The sequence below is a fragment of the Lupinus angustifolius genome, chromosome LG09 (assembly GCF_001865875.1).
Source record: "Lupinus angustifolius cultivar Tanjil chromosome LG09, LupAngTanjil_v1.0, whole genome shotgun sequence".
NCBI lineage: Eukaryota > Viridiplantae > Streptophyta > Magnoliopsida > Fabales > Fabaceae > Lupinus > Lupinus angustifolius.
In genome coordinates this window covers 20,901,864-20,925,540 of record NC_032017.1, presented here as the reverse complement: position 1 = coordinate 20,925,540, position 23,677 = coordinate 20,901,864, and the positions used below count along the sequence as shown (strand labels likewise).

Sequence of the window (23,677 nt, the reverse complement as noted above, 5' to 3'; positions counted from 1 at the left end):
ATATATATATATATATATATATATATATATATATATATATATATATATATATATATATATATATATATATATATATATATATATATATATATATATATATATATATATATATATATATCACACATGAAAAAGTGTGCTCAAGTTCAACTTATAAATTTCCACAGTATATCAGAAAATACACCAAATTGTGTTGCATTGAGTGAAGAATCTTTACACTGAGGGTTAGTTATATTCAGCAAGGTCCAAGGGCTTGAAATATTTGCCATCTATAAGGTAGGTTCCAATGCTGAGTCTCACTGCCCACACATCTTTGGGTTTTCTTGACACAATTCTGCATGATAACCCAATTAGCATTTAACCACTTGATGCTAACAAACTCATATGCTACTACACTCAAACAATGAATAAAACCAAGCTTACATGAATTATGCTTTCTAAACATTATGTACATTAATATCTTAACTTAACTGAACCAATTACTCCTTCAACTAACTGAAAAAAATATAGTCAAATAAGAAGAAAAAAATGGGAAGAGGTAAAGTACCTTCCAACATCACCAGGCTTAACTAAACCAGAATTAACCCTGAGGCATGGAACAGAAGCAGCAGTTTTAATCATTTTTGGAGCCTCTGTCACAATAATGGGAGACCCTATCTCTAGCTTGGAACTTTTTGCTCTTAATTCTGGCTCATTTGATGAGTCCTTTAATTCACATTTTATTGATGCAACTATATTTGGTTTGTGAAGTTGATTGCATTGATGAAGTGAATTGGTATAGAGCTTTAAAGATGGGTAAGTAGTAGTAGTAAATGAAAATGATAAAGCCATGCTTAATACAAACTTGTTAGCTTTCTTTCTTAAAGAGAATAATGTAGTAGCAGGAGAGGATATTGGAATTGAATATTTGTGTGGTGAGTGTTTTTGCTAAGGTCATAGGAAGATAATATACATAAACTTTCTAGATATTTTAATTTGATGCTACCAGACATATTAATATGGCAAATTTATTTTCTCATAAAAAATCACCATCATGTATAATGCTATTAGTTGGTTTGTAAATGCACTTCCATTACTCTATTAGTCTATCACCATTCATTATAATGTTATATCTAACTTCACTCAACACCTTACTCTTTGATACTGAGTTAAATTTTGGACGGAAATGATGTGACAATGAAAGTTCGAGAGTCGTAAAATATACTTATAAAATAATAGTACATTTTCTTCTAAAACTTAATTCAACCAACCATTAGGAGTAAATATACTTATTATAAAATAAGTACATGTATATCACCATTACTAATCTTGAAAAAGAAAAAAACAAGTAGAAAATATAACAACAGTGATACGTCGATAAGATCTGGTCGATCTCTAGAATCTTGACTCATTATCAAGTAAATAAAATCTGATTCATGTGATTGTTAATTATACCTTGATGGTCGACCTAATTATAGAAAAAGACGACAACTATAAGATATGACCTAATCAGCACGTAAAAAGCATGCCAACTGAAAACATAGAACCATGCTACAAGACTGAACAAGCCCTTTGAGCATCACGGGCTACTCCTTGTCATGCAGTAGGAGCAATCCTAGTGTGCGACTACAACAATATGAAAAAAGGCAAGGTGGCAATGTACTAGTCAATATAGCAGGGTGACCTATTACGATTAAAGCACACCTACCTTGCATTGCTCACCACTCAGTCTCTCTATAAACAGAAGAGACTTCTCATAAGGAAGATTACTTACCTTCTCATATTCTCGCTCTACCTTCATTTATACTAACTTGAGCTTAGAAGTCTCTTCTCAATACCCACCCAAGGTAAGGTAGTCTAAGATTGACTCTTGCCTTAATACAAGACTCTAACCTACCACCTTCATACTATAGAACAATTTACACGGATCAAAACTTAAAGTAAAATCAGATTATAAATAGAGATCGTGTTAACTAAAAAGATTGAAGTAATACAATGTCACTTAATATTAAAATGATAATAATTTACTAGAATCTAATCGTATAATATATCTATGAATTAGTTTGATTTCTATAAAAAATAAGAGTTCACCATAGAAATAAATATATGTAAATGAATCTATTTTTTTTAACTAGACCATAAAGAATGTGGGTTATAGATGAACTCACCCAATTACAACCCCAAAACAAACATGATGAATCCATTTCTTTTCATCCATACCCACAAAAGAAAAACACTTAACTATCCATTTGGGCAGTTGATCTACACAAATTGTTAGCTGTCCTACCCCAACCATATCCCATTAATGCCCCCAACCTATATTTCTATATTTTATAGTTTATACTGTGACTCATATCATTCACAATTAATTTGTATGATTTGTATTATTTTTATTTAAGAATTACGATAGTTAATATTAGTAAATTAATACTCTTTCACTGTCAATATATACATATTAATTCATTTTATTATGATTATTCCCTTCCTCCCCATATTTTATTTCTTTTCAAATAAACCCTTTTTTTTCTGTTTGGAACTAGAGTACTACTTATTCCAGTAACTCTCTGCTCCTCTCTCATCTTCCTTCTTTGTTATCATCGAATCTCACTTTTCTTCCTCAAAGTTTAGGTCTTTTCACTACTTTCTTCAAACCCATTATTACTTCCTCAATAACCAGCTTCAAAATTGTCTTGTTTTGCTAAGATTTGATTATTTCATCACTTTTTAAACAAATTCAACGTGGGGCTTCTGCTATATAATAATAATAATAACACAATTGCATATTTGTTAGCTTCACATAAATATTTTGCTCTTTTTGTTATTATTATTGTTAGAAATATATAGTAGGGAGAAACTTGTATTCTGGAATGTAATATTGTGATGTCTTGTTTAGAATAGATGATAAGCATAATAAAACAAATCCTAACTTAATGAAGGATGAAATCAGATCAATCTAAATCAATTATAATATAGTTATCATAATTTATGGTTTTTGATGTATATTATATATGGTGTCTAATGTTTATGTAACTCATTTTCTATTGAATCTACTGTTGTTAGGAGAAGTGATTTTCTTTGAGTTTTGAGGATGAAGGTTACTTTGGTTTCTAGGAGTGGAAGAGAAATAGTTAAGGGTGGCATTCAGCTCAGTGATTCTGTATGTATTCTTTCCCTCAATTTCTTACCCTTATTTTTTGTTACCAAAAGGGTACTTGTTTTATATCCTAGATGGATTTTATTTTGAGAAATGAGATCTTTGTGTTCAATAGTAAATGATGTATGGTTAATCTCATTGTTTCTTTGCCTCAGGGTACTGTTGCAGATCTGCAGACGGAAATTCATCGGAGAAGTAAGTGAACATGTGCTTTTTCCTTTTTTTCTATATCTTATGTATAAATTTACTTTTCTACATGTTAGTTTAGTTATTTATGAGATGGGTAGATTTATGTAAATGTGTGATAGGTGTTAGTTTATTGCATAGTGTGCGATGATAATCGATAATCTTCTCCGTTATGACAGCCTCAGAGGTTGCATTTCTTACTATTAAGATTTCTGTAAGCTGTTTCTTCTTTTAATTTTTAGAGGATCATAGAACCGTGTTGGAGTTCCTTTAAACCTCGGCTAAATAAAGCACTAGCAAGTTTCGTTTTTTCAGACTGTGCAGCGGCCTTGAAGTTTCAATATAATTTAAAGATCCATAAGTCCTTTTCAATAAGATCTTATTTAAACCTAGTTTAAGTTGTTAGACTTGATATATTATAATGGTAGCTTTAAAGAATTAATTACGATAGGATTCTGTTTTTAATGCTGGTATCATCCAAGCTAACGTACTCGAGGTTATTAAACTCGACATATTAGAATGGAAACTTACTTCTTGGCTTATGAAAGTTACTGCGTAGGTGAATTAAAGAATTATTGGATTTCATAGATCATTGACCTTATTTGTTTGTTTCACTTCAACAGCCAAGAAGTACCCCTCGAGGCAGCGCTTAACACTTCCTGTCCAACCAGGATCAAAGGAAAGGCCCGTAGTGCTTAACTACAAGAAGAGTCTGAAAGAGTACACAGATGGAAATTCAGAATCCTTAACTGTAGTACTCAAGGACTTGGGCCCACAAGTTTCTTATCGTACACTCTTTTTCTGCGAGTATTTGGGACCTTTGCTTCTCTATCCAGTCTTCTATTATTTCCCTGTCATCTACGAGTATCTTGGCTACAAAGGTGAACGTGTCATCCGTCCTGTGCAGACATATGCCTTGTACTATTGGTGTTTCCATTATGCCAAACGAATCCTGGAAACATTTTTCGTGCATCGCTTCAGCCATGCTACCTCACCCCTTTCCAATGTGTTTCGCAACTGTGCTTATTACTGGACATTTGGTTCTTATATTGCGTACTATGTGAACCACCCATTGTATACCCCTGTAAGTGACCTTCAAATGAAGATTGGATTTGGGTTTGGAATACTCTGTCAAGTTTCAAATTTCTACTGCCATATTATACTGAGGAATCTTCGCAAACCTGAGGGGAGCAGCGGATATCAAATCCCACGTGGCTTTCTCTTCAATATCGTGACATGTGCAAATTATACAACAGAGATCTATCAGTGGTTGGGCTTCAACATTGCAACACAAACTGTTGCGGGTTACGTTTTTCTCGCTGTTGCTACCTTTATCATGTCCAATTGGGCTATTGCAAAGCACAGGCGCTTGAAGAAGGTTTGTTTACATACCTTTTATTTTTTCACTTTGCTAATTCCGTTTCGTGCTTATTCTATAAAAGTGCAACTGCAACTATTGAACGGACATGGTCCACCTGAAAACATTCTTGTAAAGGATCTATAGAACCTATAAAAAATAGATAATGAACAATTCCAAGTGTGATTCTGAAAGGTGTAGCTAACTTGATTATTTGATTCCATGATGTACTTCCTTCCACTTTTATATTAATAATCAATCTTATTAGTCTTTTCTCCTCATTGCATTCTTTTTATAATCAATCTTACTACTTTTTTCTCGTCTTTTCGTTGATTCACCTGCAGTTATTTGATGGAAAGGAAGGGCAGCCCAGGTATCCTCGTCGTTGGATAATATTGCCGCCATTCCTGTAGAAGCTAAAGCCACTAATGAAGTCACCACTTCTAGCTCACAGGATTCTGAGATTTAGAATTGCAGCTTGATGAAATTTTAGCAATTATTTCATATCAGATATGCAACTGTGTTTCAATTTCTTTGCAACTTTAAACTACCAAGTTGATTGAGTATTTTGTAGAAAATTTGGTATCATTTCTAGATTATGCTACTGAGGATAATTGTTTCTTCAAAATCTCTATCTTGTGTTGATGGTATTAGATGTTGGCTACCCTATTTACTGTCTCTAACAATGCACCACATAAGCCACCTCTGTGTTATTCAACAATCAGCTCCATAACACTGATTTCTCTTTTATTCATACTTGTCGAAAAACACTTCGTATCTACCGACTAAGTATTTTTATTATGTATTCAATTTTTATATATTTCACTTTAAAGAATTAGAAAGTTTTTTATATTGATGTACTTTATGTTATAATACGAAGTGTCTGTCGCCATGCTATTTTGTTAGCTAGTTACAAAGTGAATATTACAACTCAATATATATATAACTCTTTTACAACAAATTAAAATATATTTATCTTTCATTAATTTTTTGTCTTTTATTCTAAATATATTTAAAATAAATTAAGAACACTAGAATTATCATCACTTTCACTTCACACTTAAATAAACTCAGAAATGTTTGCATGTGAACCATGTTATATAATTGATTCCCATTACATTAGATGGGTGTGTGGTGCACTCAACTTTGATTCACCTTAATCATGTACAACATAGAGTCCCAATTCAGTTTTTACATAGATGTGTTAATCCCAAATTGAAGCTTAGATGGTATAAGGAATAATGGTTAGGTTTGTATGAGCTGCTTCCAACATTGAATAGAACCCAAACTTAGCTACTTCCTCTTTAACAAATTTTCAAGTTTTACACTTTTACTTTACTTTTGACTTATATATAAATTTGCAGTTAGTGTAATATTGGAAGGATTTTGGTTTTTGGTAAATGACATTAGAATTGAAATATAATTATTTAGAACAATCTGATTATAGAAGTGCATGTATCATGTCATAGATTCACACATGTATACAAAGTTTTGCCTAATTAAAATGATTTAAAAATAAACAATATCCATAATTGTATGAAGGAATTTCATTATCAAAACAAAACATAAGGTAACATTTTTAGAACTAGGCCACTTCAATGGTTATCAGAAGTCTGAACTGTGTCAGAATTTATTGGCTTCTTCTCTTCCTTAACAATAGGATCCACACAAACTGATTCCTACAACAAGAACACAAAGCATGTTTTCAATAATAGACATCCTAGTAATCAAATACTATACATTTTGATAAAAACCATGAGAGTTGTCCCTAGGCCCATACATGTTTTTCGGGTTGAAATCCTCTCATACTGAATTATGAGGTAAAATTAAAATTTGAATGGTTAAAATATTTTATACCACATATCATTATCTCGATTTAGTACTAAACTCACTATCGAACAAGATTCAAGTCTATGTTAAGAAAAGCTTTCATCAAACAAAACAAGTGAGAGTACTTACAGAATCTGTTTTGTCAAGTTTAACATCATGCTTGAATTTTCTAACTCTTTTCAATCTTCTAGAATGAGTCTTAAATCTCTTCTTTTTAGTTGCTATTATCATTTGGAGAGGGACAGCATCAAAAATATCAGACAGAAGCTTCCCACACAATGTACAAGAACTGCAAAAAAAACAACACAAACTCCAAAGTCATTACTATGAATAAATATTATATCAAAATTTCACAAAACCATAACAATGAATAAAGAATATAAAAATACCTCACAAAATAACCAGGTTCAGAACATGGTTCTAAGATGATTTTAATGAACCTGCAACAATGACTACACCACTCTTCCATTGAAATTTTGAGATGAGAAATAAGTGCCCAATTGGCTATAAATAAGAATTGCTAAAACCTTGGGATGCAAGAAACCGACTTTGAAAAAGTATCTAGCTCTATATTCTTATTGGGCCAAATTTATTAGATATATTCTGAAGATATCATATAAGAAATTATTGTGTGAACCAAATCTTTTTATTGATTTTGATTGAATCCGTTTAATTTCAAGTTATTAATGTATTATTAATAATGAGAATTTGATTGTGATTATTAATAATGTATGATATAGTATTTTTTATTATCATAGAGTCATAGTGATTGGCTGATTTTTATAAACTAAAAACAAAATGATAGAATGAAGTAATTATCTTTCTTTTATCAACAATGAAGTGAATAACTAATGGGATGTTAATATTAGGAGCTATTTTTATCATAGTTATTCCGATTTCTTAATCATCGGAGAGTGATTTTTATGTCATTTATCTTTCTTCTTTTTTTGAATTTTATTGAATTAGTTATTTATTTTTATTATTATAATCATAACAAAATAAAAGTTCAGGTTTTTATGTTATTATTTGTGATGGATAAATTTTTATATAAAAAATAAAATTCTGTCAAATCTTTTCAAGGCTGTACGGGTTGTTTTTTTTTTAAATCTCAATTATTCGTATATATAGTGGGGTTAAATATATTTTTTAAATCTCAATAATTAGAATTATACAAAAGATCCACGACTAATTTTAAAATAAACCATTTGGTTATAATTAGTAATGTAAAGTTTTTGATAATTACAGGAATATTATTAATTAAGTTGATAACTAGAGTAGAATTCACATCTTTATAAGATATGAGATGATATTAACTTAAGGTCCATATCACTTATAACAACTAATAACTTGAATTCAAATCTTAGGATCAAATCATAAATTACCAATGATATCACTAATCTATAGTGAAATATAGATAGGTTGGGGTTGATTTAATTCTATTTTTGTTTTTTAGAAATTGTAGGGATGATGTATAATGTTAGTTGATATGCTTAAATATAAATAAGTGTAAAGAAGTATAAAAATTGGTGCAAGAATGGTTTAAACATGGATTACACTTAATGCTAATATGTTTGACAATTTTATATAATCATATTTGGAATTTCTAATGTTATGTTGTAAAAAGTAAGAAAACTTTAAGTTTTGAGTTTAGTTGAAACTTTCATGATGAATTTTCTAACAAATTATAATCTAAATCAAATTCGTTCATAATTATATTTTACAAATGCTCATCAAATACACATTTAAATAACTTATCAAATATAAGCTTATTGACTAATAACTTGACCAATAATCTAACATCACCAAGTAACTAAGTTTTGGTATGTAAGATAATTATTTGGTTGTTTGTTACATAAAACTTACATACCTTTTAAAAGAAATAACCTTAAAGTAAAAGGATTTTGTGTCACTAATTCTATCTTGTGATTCACATGTATGGACCTACCACTAACATATTTATTTACGAGTTGAGTTTTGAAAGGGAATAAAAGGAAAATGAATGTTTCAAAGTCATTTCCCATCATATTTCATAGCTCTTACGTCTTTCCCTTTTATTTGTCCCCATCCAAAACTCAAATGCAGATACAGATGGTGAGATAAAATAAAATTGAGCAACCCAAATATCCACTTTCAAATATTGTAGTCTGTTAAAAGACTACTGCGAATAAGTTCATTTTCATTGACTACTCTGGACAAACAACATAAAAAACATACACATCGCTGGTCACATTTTTACATGAAAAAGCTAAATAATATCTAGTCTATCTGCTTTTTCTAAACAACGTCCTATTGAAACATGAAAAGGTTGGATATAAGAGGATTTTCCCTTTTCTTTTCTAGTTTTTCAGCATCATCACCTGCATTTACAAAAGAATCAGAGAGATATCATATTCTCTGCCTCACCCTCCTGCTATTTACATCGCCACCATCTGAAAGTTGAGCCCACACACTCTGAGATTTTTCCCCTGCACTGCAGCTATCAACCTCACATCCCGCAATCGTCTTCAAGATCTCTGATTGCAGCCTTGGGCACTTTTCTTTCATTGACTCAAATCCTTCAGATCTCATGACAGCTGCAACAAGTCCAAGCAAAAAAAAGAACCATCAGAGTTTTCAGAACTGGACCACTTATGGAAACAGTAAAGAGAGAGGTGTACATATAACAATATAAGTAAAAGAAAAAATACAATACAATGTGTCAAAGTGAATAAATAAAACCAAGGAAAGACATTTAAATGCATTTCCAACATGATTAATTTGATTTTACCACATAATTAAAAAAATGCTTAATTTTGGTTTAAAAATTGGAAACCAAATAATGAGTAAAATTAAAAAAATAAATAAAAAGAAAACATTGCAACTGTGTGAACTGGTCAGTGGACCACTCAAGGACCAGTTTTTCCAATTCTTTACCAGCTTTTGAAAATCCAGTTTTAATGGGTAGACTGGGCTGGTCGGGGGACCAGTTCTCGGTATTTTCTGATTCAACTGGCGAGACCAATCTGATTCGGCAAATTATGACATTATGGATATGAATAACCAAATGTAATGGAGGACTATAATTTTCTACACCGAAGAGGTCATGATTTTCATTTTACTAAGTATCTAACTAGACAAATGGCCTGTCATGTTTTCAGAAAATTACCTGTGAAGGTAACCAACATCCCATGACTACCACATCCGGTGGATTTTGAGCCACAAAACTAATCCATATCCTCACCAAATGCTTTGTATTTGGACACAGCAGTATTTACACAATGAGGCACACTTTATTAAAAAAATATGGCTAATAAGGAACCATTTATTTTATTTGAACAAAATATTTAAATAGAACCTTCCTATCACCACAACCCTAACATTTTTGTATAAGTGGTTGCCTATGTCAATGTTATGAAATTTGAATAGATTGAGTACCAATCCATGGTATCAGGCCATTGTCAGTAAATCTCATGACCAAGCCATAGGTGAAGTTTACTTTCACTTCCTCTTTTGTTGTGCCCCGAGAGTTCTAACGTAATGATCAGCAGCACAACTGGAATTAGAACAGGGTTACATGGAGACAAAAGTTGGCCAACGAATATATAATATACAGTTTTCCTATCCAGTCTCTATGAATACGCATCAAAGCACATATATTTATATAATGTTAAGGTATTGAAGTCACATTGCTTAATAATATGAAGTCTTTTATAATAACTTGAGCAATTCTCCCCCTATGAATTAATTTTTGGGTGGATTTAGACTCAATTATTCTAACAATTTCCACTCAAGTTGCGTAGGAAACATGAGAATACAGAGCATCTGAATTCATTTTTCTTTTCATTTCAATTTTTAACCATTCATCACTAACAAAAATGAAAGGAAAACATCAATTTTGTTGTTTGCATAATTGCTAACCAAGCAAATAGAGGAAGTCATACTAAGTATACCTGCTAGATTTTGAGCAGCAAACTTTAGGCAAACAGCTTTTAACTCTGTGGCATGGCAATTGTCAGCCAAGGTTAAAATGTTGGCTACAGAGTTCACACATATATCCTTGCAAAGACGAGACTCACACATCAGTTTAAGTCTCTCCAAGCCAAACTTATCTGCTGCAGCTAACAATTTTGCTGTCAATGTCTCCAAAATGGGAAAATCACTAGATGTGGTTGATGAAACCTCATCCACCTCTTCCATAAGGGTATCCCTGTAGATAAAGTGCAGCATGGCCTGTCAAAGTAAGAGCAGAATCAGGACATCTTATCCTCCCTAATTGTACTTTGCCTCTTAAACGACTATAAAATCTTATTTTCTATCAAGTAAAAAATACAATGACAGAGAGTAAACCTAACCTTAATGATAACAGAGAAATAAAATAAGGAAAAGGGAGGAAAATAATAAGAACAGTTTTTACCTTGAAAACCTTAGCGTCTAAATCTGTAACAATAATCTCTTGATTATCGGCATTTAAACCATCAAAAAATTTAGATCGAAATTCTGGGGATCTAGCAGTCAACACCAACTTATGAGCAGGGAACCTTTCCCCTGCAACATTGAAAATAACATCTGAACCTTCCATATTTTCCAGTAGTGCACCAAAGTGTGATCCAATGTCAGATTCCGGGACATTAATAGAGTGAAGTTGTGGACTATCAGTTGTTGAAACCACAACTCCGACTGTACAGTTGATTTTCAAGCAATCATTCTTGAGGAAATCAGAGCTTTCAAGCAAAGACCGTCTGAAAAACCTCTTGTACCCCCTAAAGAACAGATAAACAAGATCAACATTTCACAAACATTAAAACAGCATAGTACTTCCATATTAATTTAGCGTCTATTTTCCATACGAAGAGAAGCTAGGAGCCCATGTGGGATAAATAGCAGTACAAACGGACAATGTGGATGCACCGAAAACACTTAAAAATAGCAGAACAAGAGAAGGAGTCATTTTGCCTGTGATGCCTTAATGCACCATAAGACATGTGGTAATAATAACAATAATTATCCTTATATAGACCACAAGTCAAGAACAAGCCCACCAAGTGACCTATATAATGCTTTTGGTGAGCTAATTATGAGATCACATGCCGACATGATCAAGCATAATTAACATACTTCGAAGAAGAAAAAAGATGAATTATAGGGTCTTAGATGACAATAATGAATTGATTTTCGAATACAGGATGCGGAAAATCATATATGTATAAAAGGAAACAACACATGGAAATCAGGCTACAAAAATCCCAATTTCTCTATATGTTGATTAAACCATGATTCAGATGCACTGTCAGTGTAAACTCTTTCAAACTATCAATCAACTATACATTAATATATGACTATGTATGTGACTTTTGATATAGTTGTTTTGAGAGTCAAACAATTTTAATGACCTGACAGTTATGATTGGATATTAATGCATCAAAATTTAATTCTAATCTTAAAGAAACATTCAAGCCATATCATAAAATTAAAATAGAAAAACATACCAAAATAATGGCATTATTGGAATGCACTAAAATAATTAAGAAGACATAGAAATGGAATTTGAAAACCCTACCACATGCTACCCTTACACTTGAGAGTATGAGGAACACTCTCGAGTGGTCGATCAAAATGACTGTGAACCTTATGCTTCCCTTTGCCACTCTGATCAACGAGAATGAGCTCAAACAGTGCCCTCACATCGGTGCTGTTGATGACGAGGACAATGAAGACAGAGACATGGGCGGAGTTGTCCTCGGGGTTTCTTCCATCAGGGTAGAAGTAGATCGCCCAACAGTACCCTCCGACAGTAAACAAATCTCTCACAATGTACTTCCCAACTCCCATCCCCTTTGCCATCGAGTACCCTTGGATCACGAATTTGTGTGAACCATTAATTGTTTGTGTCACTGACCGTGAGCTCGTCAGCGATAACAGAGACTTCTTTGGTGTTAGGGTTCCATCCATGGCCATGTGCTCTCTGTTTTTTTATACGAAGAGGGGTGAGAATTGAATTCCTCAATCCGAATGAAAATGAATTCACGGAGAAAAATTGAAGGAGTGACAGACAAAAGGGATTTGTGAATCCGGAGAGTACGGAATCGAAGTTTCGTATTGGGAAATGAGAGAGAACCCAGAAGTGGTTGATTTGTAAGAAGAGGAGTCGCAATTTAGGGACTAGAGATAAATTCGGTTGACATCAGGAGATAATATGTATCAGATTTGCCCCTGGTTTTATACTAAACATGGAGTATGGAGAACAGTATCTCAACGTGGCAGTTCGTCATAGGATGTCTATTGATGTAGGAATAGTAGCGGTTTATATGCCCTTAGAGCATCTCCAATCCTACAACCCATCAAAGTTTCTTCAGTGGGACCCACCATTTTTTTTACATTATTTCACACTTCGCAGTGATTTTCGATAAACAAGATCGACATTTTACATTAATCTAATATTTATCTGTTCTCCTATCCTATAAGAACAGATAAACAAGTTCCGCATTTCACATTTATCTGTTCTCCAATCCATTAAGAACAGATAAACAAGATCAACATTTCATAAATGTCAACACAACATAATACTTTCATATTAATCTACCATTTATTTTCAATACAAGGAGAAGTTATGAGCCTTTGGAGAGATGACGAATGGTACAAAAGGACAATGTAGATGCATCAAAAACACTTCAAAAAATAAATAAGAGACGGGGTCATTTTACCTGTGAAACCTTCATGCATCATAAAACATGAGATGATAATAAAAATAATTATCCTTATATATACAACATAACCGGAGAACAAGCCTGCTAACTAACCTATATAATGCTTTTGGTGAGCTAATTATGAGGACATAACTTAAAAAAGATATATACGAAAGATGAACTATCGTGTCTTAGATGATAATAATGAATTGATTTTAAATGGAAGAGATACAGTCCATCATACATGTATAAAGGAAAAATCACATGAAAATCAAGCCAGGAAAATCCCAATTTCTCTAGTCATTGATTAAACTAGCTTCAGGATATAAAAAGTTTAGTTTTATTGCACTTAAACCACTATAAAGTATAAACTAATTATGTGTTAGAACAATCAATTGATGAATGTTACATATTGAGTATTTGCTTCTCCAATGATGTGTTAATTAATATATAATAATTGGAGAAAGGTCATCAAAATGAGATTCTAAACTTAATCAATAAACATTGAAACCATATCATATAATCAAAACGTAAAAAGAGCAAAAATATGAAGAAAAAAATGGCATGAAAATGGAATTTGAAAACCCTACCACATGCTACCCTTATACTTGAGTGTATAAGGACCACTCTCAAGCGATCGATCGAAATGGCTATGAACCTTATGGTTCCCTTGTCCAGTCTGATCAACGAGAGTGAGCTCAAACAACGCCCTAACGTCGGTGCCGTCGCTGGCGAGTGCGATGAAGACGGAAACGTAAGCGGAGTTGTCGTCGGGGTTTTTTCCGTCAGGGTAGAAGTAGATCGCCCATTGATACCCTCCGACGGCGAAAACATCGCTCGCAATGTGCTTCCCTACTCCCATCCCCTTCGCTAATGAGTATCCTTGGATCACGAATTTGTGTGAACCGTTAACCGTGTGCGTCACCGACCGTGAGCTCGTCGGCGATAATAGTGAATTCTCCGGCGTCGCGGTTCCGGCCATGGCGGGAAAATGGATTTTCCGAATCTGGAATTAAAAATCGGAATTGCTTTTTTCTTTTTCTTTTTATTTTTCTTTTTCTTTTTTATTTTCTGGAAAATGAAGGAGTGTTGGTGAAGTGGTTGGTTTGGATTTTGGAAGAAAGGGTCATGATGTAGAGGTTGACGTAATGGGATGTGAAATGTCAGAATTGCCCCTGGTTTTATAGAGAAAGTGGAGTGTGGTCGAATGGTATCTCCACGTGGCTGCTTGTTATTGGATTCATTAGAGTATAAATAGAAATGAGGTAGGTGAATTGAAGTTTTTAGCTAAATCTATTTAGTTAAATGATTATAAAAATATACAATATTTTAGTAGATTATGCTAGCAATTTATGTAATTTGATAAAGCTTTATTTATATCTATACTATATATATATATAAAGTTAAAATTTGAAATAATTATCATCATGATTCTATTTTTTTATTTTGCCCTTAATATTTTTTATTTCTAAAGTAAAATCATATGATCCTAAATAACTATAATTAATACATCTTAACACAAACTGATTCCTACAACAAGAACACAAAGCATGTTTTCAATAATAGACATCCTAGTAATCAAATACTATACATTTTGATAAAAACCATGAGAGTTGTCCCTAGGCCCATACATGTTTTTCGGGTTGAAATCCTCTCATACTGAATTATGAGGTAAAATTAAAATTTGAATGGTTAAAATATTTTATACCACATATCATTATCTCGATTTAGTACTAAACTCACTATCGAACAAGATTCAAGTCTATGTTAAGAAAAGCTTTCATCAAACAAAACAAGTGAGAGTACTTACAGAATCTGTTTTGTCAAGTTTAACATCATGCTTGAATTTTCTAACTCTTTTCAATCTTCTAGAATGAGTCTTAAATCTCTTCTTTTTAGTTGCTATTATCATTTGGAGAGGGACAGCATCAAAAATATCAGACAGAAGCTTCCCACACAATGTACAAGAACTGCAAAAAAAACAACACAAACTCCAAAGTCATTACTATGAATAAATATTATATCAAAATTTCACAAAACCATAACAATGAATAAAGAATATAAAAATACCTCACAAAATAACCAGGTTCAGAACATGGTTCTAAGATGATTTTAATGAACCTGCAACAATGACTACACCACTCTTCCATTGAAATTTTGAGATGAGAAATAAGTGCCCAATTGGCTATAAATAAGAATTGCTAAAACCTTGGGATGCAAGAAACCGACTTTGAAAAAGTATCTAGCTCTATATTCTTATTGGGCCAAATTTATTAGATATATTCTGAAGATATCATATAAGAAATTATTGTGTGAACCAAATCTTTTTATTGATTTTGATTGAATCCGTTTAATTTCAAGTTATTAATGTATTATTAATAATGAGAATTTGATTGTGATTATTAATAATGTATGATATAGTATTTTTTATTATCATAGAGTCATAGTGATTGGCTGATTTTTATAAACTAAAAACAAAATGATAGAATGAAGTAATTATCTTTCTTTTATCAACAATGAAGTGAATAACTAATGGGATGTTAATATTAGGAGCTATTTTTATCATAGTTATTCCGATTTCTTAATCATCGGAGAGTGATTTTTATGTCATTTATCTTTCTTCTTTTTTTGAATTTTATTGAATTAGTTATTTATTTTTATTATTATAATCATAACAAAATAAAAGTTCAGGTTTTTATGTTATTATTTGTGATGGATAAATTTTTATATAAAAAATAAAATTCTGTCAAATCTTTTCAAGGCTGTACGGGTTGTTTTTTTTTTAAATCTCAATTATTCGTATATATAGTGGGGTTAAATATATTTTTTAAATCTCAATAATTAGAATTATACAAAAGATCCACGACTAATTTTAAAATAAACCATTTGGTTATAATTAGTAATGTAAAGTTTTTGATAATTACAGGAATATTATTAATTAAGTTGATAACTAGAGTAGAATTCACATCTTTATAAGATATGAGATGATATTAACTTAAGGTCCATATCACTTATAACAACTAATAACTTGAATTCAAATCTTAGGATCAAATCATAAATTACCAATGATATCACTAATCTATAGTGAAATATAGATAGGTTGGGGTTGATTTAATTCTATTTTTGTTTTTTAGAAATTGTAGGGATGATGTATAATGTTAGTTGATATGCTTAAATATAAATAAGTGTAAAGAAGTATAAAAATTGGTGCAAGAATGGTTTAAACATGGATTACACTTAATGCTAATATGTTTGACAATTTTATATAATCATATTTGGAATTTCTAATGTTATGTTGTAAAAAGTAAGAAAACTTTAAGTTTTGAGTTTAGTTGAAACTTTCATGATGAATTTTCTAACAAATTATAATCTAAATCAAATTCGTTCATAATTATATTTTACAAATGCTCATCAAATACACATTTAAATAACTTATCAAATATAAGCTTATTGACTAATAACTTGACCAATAATCTAACATCACCAAGTAACTAAGTTTTGGTATGTAAGATAATTATTTGGTTGTTTGTTACATAAAACTTACATACCTTTTAAAAGAAATAACCTTAAAGTAAAAGGATTTTGTGTCACTAATTCTATCTTGTGATTCACATGTATGGACCTACCACTAACATATTTATTTACGAGTTGAGTTTTGAAAGGGAATAAAAGGAAAATGAATGTTTCAAAGTCATTTCCCATCATATTTCATAGCTCTTACGTCTTTCCCTTTTATTTGTCCCCATCCAAAACTCAAATGCAGATACAGATGGTGAGATAAAATAAAATTGAGCAACCCAAATATCCACTTTCAAATATTGTAGTCTGTTAAAAGACTACTGCGAATAAGTTCATTTTCATTGACTACTCTGGACAAACAACATAAAAAACATACACATCGCTGGTCACATTTTTACATGAAAAAGCTAAATAATATCTAGTCTATCTGCTTTTTCTAAACAACGTCCTATTGAAACATGAAAAGGTTGGATATAAGAGGATTTTCCCTTTTCTTTTCTAGTTTTTCAGCATCATCACCTGCATTTACAAAAGAATCAGAGAGATATCATATTCTCTGCCTCACCCTCCTGCTATTTACATCGCCACCATCTGAAAGTTGAGCCCACACACTCTGAGATTTTTCCCCTGCACTGCAGCTATCAACCTCACATCCCGCAATCGTCTTCAAGATCTCTGATTGCAGCCTTGGGCACTTTTCTTTCATTGACTCAAATCCTTCAGATCTCATGACAGCTGCAACAAGTCCAAGCAAAAAAAAGAACCATCAGAGTTTTCAGAACTGGACCACTTATGGAAACAGTAAAGAGAGAGGTGTACATATAACAATATAAGTAAAAGAAAAAATACAATACAATGTGTCAAAGTGAATAAATAAAACCAAGGAAAGACATTTAAATGCATTTCCAACATGATTAATTTGATTTTACCACATAATTAAAAAAATGCTTAATTTTGGTTTAAAAATTGGAAACCAAATAATGAGTAAAATTAAAAAAATAAATAAAAAGAAAACATTGCAACTGTGTGAACTGGTCAGTGGACCACTCAAGGACCAGTTTTTCCAATTCTTTACCAGCTTTTGAAAATCCAGTTTTAATGGGTAGACTGGGCTGGTCGGGGGACCAGTTCTCGGTATTTTCTGATTCAACTGGCGAGACCAATCTGATTCGGCAAATTATGACATTATGGATATGAATAACCAAATGTAATGGAGGACTATAATTTTCTACACCGAAGAGGTCATGATTTTCATTTTACTAAGTATCTAACTAGACAAATGGCCTGTCATGTTTTCAGAAAATTACCTGTGAAGGTAACCAACATCCCATGACTACCACATCCGGTGGATTTTGAGCCACAAAACTAATCCATATCCTCACCAAATGCTTTGTATTTGGACACAGCAGTATTTACACAATGAGGCACACTTTATTAAAAAAATATGGCTAATAAGGAACCATTTATTTTATTTGAACAAAATATTTAAATAGAACCTTCCTATCACCACAACCCTAACATTTTTGTATAAGTGGTTGCCTATGTCAATGTTATGAAATTTGAATAGATTGAGTACCAATCCATGGTATCAGGCCATTGTCAGTAAATCTCATGACCAAGCCATAGGTGAAGTTTACTTTCACTTCCTCTTTTGTTGTGCCCCGAGAGTTCTAACGTAATGATCAGCAGCACAACTGGAATTAGAACAGGGTTACATGGAGACAAAAGTTGGCCAACGAATATATAATATACAGTTTTCCTATCCAGTCTCTATGAATACGCATCAAAGCACATATATTTATATAATGTTAAGGTATTGAAGTCACATTGCTTAATAATATGAAGTCTTTTATAATAACTTGAGCAATTCTCCCCCTATGAATTAATTTTTGGGTGGATTTAGACTCAATTATTCTAACAATTTCCACTCAAGTTGCGTAGGAAACATGAGAATACAGAGCATCTGAATTCATTTTTCTTTTCATTTCAATTTTTAACCATTCATCACTAACAAAAATGAAAGGAAAACATCAATTTTGTTGTTTGCATAATTGCTAACCAAGCAAATAGAGGAAGTCATACTAAGTATACCTGCTAGATTTTGAGCAGCAAACTTTAGGCAAACAGCTTTTAACTCTGTGGCATGGCAATTGTCAGCCAAGGTTAAAATGTTGGCTACAGAGTTCACACATATATCCTTGCAAAGACGAGACTCACACATCAGTTTAAGTCTCTCCAAGCCAAACTTATCTGCTGCAGCTAACAATTTTGCTGTCAATGTCTCCAAAATGGGAAAATCACTAGATGTGGTTGATGAAACCTCATCCACCTCTTCCATAAGGGTATCCCTGTAGATAAAGTGCAGCATGGCCTGTCAAAGTAAGAGCAGAATCAGGACATCTTATCCTCCCTAATTGTACTTTGCCTCTTAAACGACTATAAAATCTTATTTTCTATCAAGTAAAAAATACAATGACAGAGAGTAAACCTAACCTTAATGATAACAGAGAAATAAAATAAGGAAAAGGGAGGAAAATAATAAGAACAGTTTTTACCTTGAAAACCTTAGCGTCTAAATCTGTAACAATAATCTCTTGATTATCGGCATTTAAACCATCAAAAAATTTAGATCGAAATTCTGGGGATCTAGCAGTCAACACCAACTTATGAGCAGGGAACCTTTCCCCTGCAACATTGAAAATAACATCTGAACCTTCCATATTTTCCAGTAGTGCACCAAAGTGTGATCCAATGTCAGATTCCGGGACATTAATAGAGTGAAGTTGTGGACTATCAGTTGTTGAAACCACAACTCCGACTGTACAGTTGATTTTCAAGCAATCATTCTTGAGGAAATCAGAGCTTTCAAGCAAAGACCGTCTGAAAAACCTCTTGTACCCCCTAAAGAACAGATAAACAAGATCAACATTTCACAAACATTAAAACAGCATAGTACTTCCATATTAATTTAGCGTCTATTTTCCATACGAAGAGAAGCTAGGAGCCCATGTGGGATAAATAGCAGTACAAACGGACAATGTGGATGCACCGAAAACACTTAAAAATAGCAGAACAAGAGAAGGAGTCATTTTGCCTGTGATGCCTTAATGCACCATAAGACATGTGGTAATAATAACAATAATTATCCTTATATAGACCACAAGTCAAGAACAAGCCCACCAAGTGACCTATATAATGCTTTTGGTGAGCTAATTATGAGATCACATGCCGACATGATCAAGCATAATTAACATACTTCGAAGAAGAAAAAAGATGAATTATAGGGTCTTAGATGACAATAATGAATTGATTTTCGAATACAGGATGCGGAAAATCATATATGTATAAAAGGAAACAACACATGGAAATCAGGCTACAAAAATCCCAATTTCTCTATATGTTGATTAAACCATGATTCAGATGCACTGTCAGTGTAAACTCTTTCAAACTATCAATCAACTATACATTAATATATGACTATGTATGTGACTTTTGATATAGTTGTTTTGAGAGTCAAACAATTTTAATGACCTGACAGTTATGATTGGATATTAATGCATCAAAATTTAATTCTAATCTTAAAGAAACATTCAAGCCATATCATAAAATTAAAATAGAAAAACATACCAAAATAATGGCATTATTGGAATGCACTAAAATAATTAAGAAGACATAGAAATGGAATTTGAAAACCCTACCACATGCTACCCTTACACTTGAGAGTATGAGGAACACTCTCGAGTGGTCGATCAAAATGACTGTGAACCTTATGCTTCCCTTTGCCACTCTGATCAACGAGAATGAGCTCAAACAGTGCCCTCACATCGGTGCTGTTGATGACGAGGACAATGAAGACAGAGACATGGGCGGAGTTGTCCTCGGGGTTTCTTCCATCAGGGTAGAAGTAGATCGCCCAACAGTACCCTCCGACAGTAAACAAATCTCTCACAATGTACTTCCCAACTCCCATCCCCTTTGCCATCGAGTACCCTTGGATCACGAATTTGTGTGAACCATTAATTGTTTGTGTCACTGACCGTGAGCTCGTCAGCGATAACAGAGACTTCTTTGGTGTTAGGGTTCCATCCATGGCCATGTGCTCTCTGTTTTTTTATACGAAGAGGGGTGAGAATTGAATTCCTCAATCCGAATGAAAATGAATTCACGGAGAAAAATTGAAGGAGTGACAGACAAAAGGGATTTGTGAATCCGGAGAGTACGGAATCGAAGTTTCGTATTGGGAAATGAGAGAGAACCCAGAAGTGGTTGATTTGTAAGAAGAGGAGTCGCAATTTAGGGACTAGAGATAAATTCGGTTGACATCAGGAGATAATATGTATCAGATTTGCCCCTGGTTTTATACTAAACATGGAGTATGGAGAACAGTATCTCAACGTGGCAGTTCGTCATAGGATGTCTATTGATGTAGGAATAGTAGCGGTTTATATGCCCTTAGAGCATCTCCAATCCTACAACCCATCAAAGTTTCTTCAGTGGGACCCACCATTTTTTTTACATTATTTCACACTTCGCAGTGATTTTCGATAAACAAGATCGACATTTTACATTAATCTAATATTTATCTGTTCTCCTATCCTATAAGAACAGATAAACAAGTTCCGCATTTCACATTTATCTGTTCTCCAATCCATTAAGAACAGATAAACAAGATCAACATTTCATAAATGTCAACACAACATAATACTTTCATATTAATCTACCATTTATTTTCAATACAAGGAGAAGTTATGAGCCTTTGGAGAGATGACGAATGGTACAAAAGGACAATGTAGATGCATCAAAAACACTTCAAAAAATAAATAAGAGACGGGGTCATTTTACCTGTGAAACCTTCATGCATCATAAAACATGAGATGATAATAAAAATAATTATCCTTATATATACAACATAACCGGAGAACAAGCCTGCTAACTAACCTATATAATGCTTTTGGTGAGCTAATTATGAGGACATAACTTAAAAAAGATATATACGAAAGATGAACTATCGTGTCTTAGATGATAATAATGAATTGATTTTAAATGGAAGAGATACAGTCCATCATACATGTATAAAGGAAAAATCACATGAAAATCAAGCCAGGAAAATCCCAATTTCTCTAGTCATTGATTAAACTAGCTTCAGGATATAAAAAGTTTAGTTTTATTGCACTTAAACCACTATAAAGTATAAACTAATTATGTGTTAGAACAATCAATTGATGAATGTTACATATTGAGTATTTGCTTCTCCAATGATGTGTTAATTAATATATAATAATTGGAGAAAGGTCATCAAAATGAGATTCTAAACTTAATCAATAAACATTGAAACCATATCATATAATCAAAACGTAAAAAGAGCAAAAATATGAAGAAAAAAATGGCATGAAAATGGAATTTGAAAACCCTACCACATGCTACCCTTATACTTGAGTGTATAAGGACCACTCTCAAGCGATCGATCGAAATGGCTATGAACCTTATGGTTCCCTTGTCCAGTCTGATCAACGAGAGTGAGCTCAAACAACGCCCTAACGTCGGTGCCGTCGCTGGCGAGTGCGATGAAGACGGAAACGTAAGCGGAGTTGTCGTCGGGGTTTTTTCCGTCAGGGTAGAAGTAGATCGCCCATTGATACCCTCCGACGGCGAAAACATCGCTCGCAATGTGCTTCCCTACTCCCATCCCCTTCGCTAATGAGTATCCTTGGATCACGAATTTGTGTGAACCGTTAACCGTGTGCGTCACCGACCGTGAGCTCGTCGGCGATAATAGTGAATTCTCCGGCGTCGCGGTTCCGGCCATGGCGGGAAAATGGATTTTCCGAATCTGGAATTAAAAATCGGAATTGCTTTTTTCTTTTTCTTTTTATTTTTCTTTTTCTTTTTTATTTTCTGGAAAATGAAGGAGTGTTGGTGAAGTGGTTGGTTTGGATTTTGGAAGAAAGGGTCATGATGTAGAGGTTGACGTAATGGGATGTGAAATGTCAGAATTGCCCCTGGTTTTATAGAGAAAGTGGAGTGTGGTCGAATGGTATCTCCACGTGGCTGCTTGTTATTGGATTCATTAGAGTATAAATAGAAATGAGGTAGGTGAATTGAAGTTTTTAGCTAAATCTATTTAGTTAAATGATTATAAAAATATACAATATTTTAGTAGATTATGCTAGCAATTTATGTAATTTGATAAAGCTTTATTTATATCTATACTATATATATATATAAAGTTAAAATTTGAAATAATTATCATCATGATTCTATTTTTTTATTTTGCCCTTAATATTTTTTATTTCTAAAGTAAAATCATATGATCCTAAATAACTATAATTAATACATCTTAATTTAAGTTGGATATTATAATAAATACAAAAATTATAATATGAAGTATATCAAATAAAAAACATTCTAATTCTCTAAAATAAAACATACAAATTTCGTATCTACTGACCCGCATCTTTATTAAAAGCTAAAAGTGCACTAATAAGATTTGACTAATGGTGTAAGATTTAAGCCGATTTCTAAATAAGTTAAGAGGTTAAAATTTTGATTTATATGAATATGAACAACACTTGTTGAGAAAGATAACAGTATATCATAAAAAGAATTAGTTATTTATGTGATATATTAATGATTGTAACAAAAAAGAAAACTATAGGTCATATTGACTTTTTATTAATTCAATTAACTTATTAAATTAATAAAAAGCTAAAAAAGTTACCTTAAAAAAAGATAGAAGCTCTATTTGTTAATAACACAATTGTATGGAGTATCGGAGGATTAAGTGATATGGAAAACAAAATTAAAAGAAATATGTAATAAAATTATAACTCTTATTTTCAATTAGATTATGATTTTATCATTAAAATTAAAAGTAAAATCGTAATTTTGTTCCCATTGAGACAATCTTTGTTCAATTATATTGTATTTATTTATCAACCCTTTTACGTGTATGTTTCCTTGAATAAAAGTATATACAACTTATATAAATAAGAC

At 32.4% G+C, this 23,677-nt stretch overlaps 5 protein-coding genes across 8 annotated transcripts; 1 reads left to right on the top strand and 4 right to left on the bottom strand.

The window, feature by feature from the left end:
• LOC109356802 lies at positions 114 to 953 on the bottom strand. 2 transcript variants are annotated; one of them, XM_019600342.1, is made up of 3 exons: positions 878 to 953; positions 545 to 840; positions 114 to 331 (listed from the first exon to the last, which is right to left on the bottom strand). In XM_019600342.1, exons 1-3 carry the CDS (start codon positions 932 to 934, stop codon positions 223 to 225), a joined length of 462 nt encoding a protein of 153 aa, XP_019455887.1. In that variant the 5' UTR covers positions 935 to 953; the 3' UTR covers positions 114 to 222. The 2 variants fall into 2 exon arrangements, with proteins under 2 accessions (XP_019455887.1, XP_019455888.1); XM_019600343.1 differs by lacking the exon at positions 878 to 953 and having other exon boundaries at positions 545 to 869.
• On the top strand, positions 2,530 to 5,265 carry LOC109356796 (very-long-chain enoyl-CoA reductase-like). The gene is made up of 5 exons (XM_019600337.1): positions 2,530 to 2,604; positions 3,037 to 3,133; positions 3,286 to 3,325; positions 3,940 to 4,694; positions 5,018 to 5,265. The coding sequence occupies exons 2-5, from the start codon at positions 3,065 to 3,067 to the stop codon at positions 5,084 to 5,086; spliced, it is 933 nt and encodes a 310-aa protein (XP_019455882.1). The 5' UTR covers positions 2,530 to 2,604; positions 3,037 to 3,064; the 3' UTR covers positions 5,087 to 5,265.
• LOC109356803 lies at positions 6,135 to 7,021 on the bottom strand. The gene is made up of 3 exons (XM_019600345.1): positions 6,893 to 7,021; positions 6,633 to 6,792; positions 6,135 to 6,352 (listed from the first exon to the last, which is right to left on the bottom strand). The coding sequence occupies exons 1-3, from the start codon at positions 6,970 to 6,972 to the stop codon at positions 6,269 to 6,271; spliced, it is 324 nt and encodes a 107-aa protein (XP_019455890.1). The 5' UTR covers positions 6,973 to 7,021; the 3' UTR covers positions 6,135 to 6,268.
• On the bottom strand, positions 8,608 to 14,236 carry LOC109356793 (BTB/POZ and MATH domain-containing protein 4-like). 2 transcript variants are annotated; one of them, XM_019600333.1, is made up of 4 exons: positions 13,756 to 14,236; positions 10,897 to 11,242; positions 10,433 to 10,712; positions 8,608 to 9,076 (listed from the first exon to the last, which is right to left on the bottom strand). In XM_019600333.1, exons 1-4 carry the CDS (start codon positions 14,145 to 14,147, stop codon positions 8,889 to 8,891), a joined length of 1,206 nt encoding a protein of 401 aa, XP_019455878.1. In that variant the 5' UTR covers positions 14,148 to 14,236; the 3' UTR covers positions 8,608 to 8,888. The 2 variants fall into 2 exon arrangements, with proteins under 2 accessions (XP_019455878.1, XP_019455876.1); XM_019600331.1 differs by lacking the exon at positions 13,756 to 14,236 and adding an exon at positions 12,040 to 13,187.
• Positions 16,945 to 22,579, bottom strand: LOC109356794 (BTB/POZ and MATH domain-containing protein 4-like). Of its 2 annotated transcripts, none has more exons than XM_019600334.1 (4): positions 20,383 to 21,530; positions 19,240 to 19,585; positions 18,776 to 19,055; positions 16,945 to 17,419 (listed from the first exon to the last, which is right to left on the bottom strand). In XM_019600334.1, exons 1-4 carry the CDS (start codon positions 20,778 to 20,780, stop codon positions 17,232 to 17,234), a joined length of 1,212 nt encoding a protein of 403 aa, XP_019455879.1. In that variant the 5' UTR covers positions 20,781 to 21,530; the 3' UTR covers positions 16,945 to 17,231. The 2 variants fall into 2 exon arrangements, with proteins under 2 accessions (XP_019455879.1, XP_019455880.1); XM_019600335.1 differs by lacking the exon at positions 20,383 to 21,530 and adding an exon at positions 22,099 to 22,579 and having other exon boundaries at positions 16,951 to 17,419.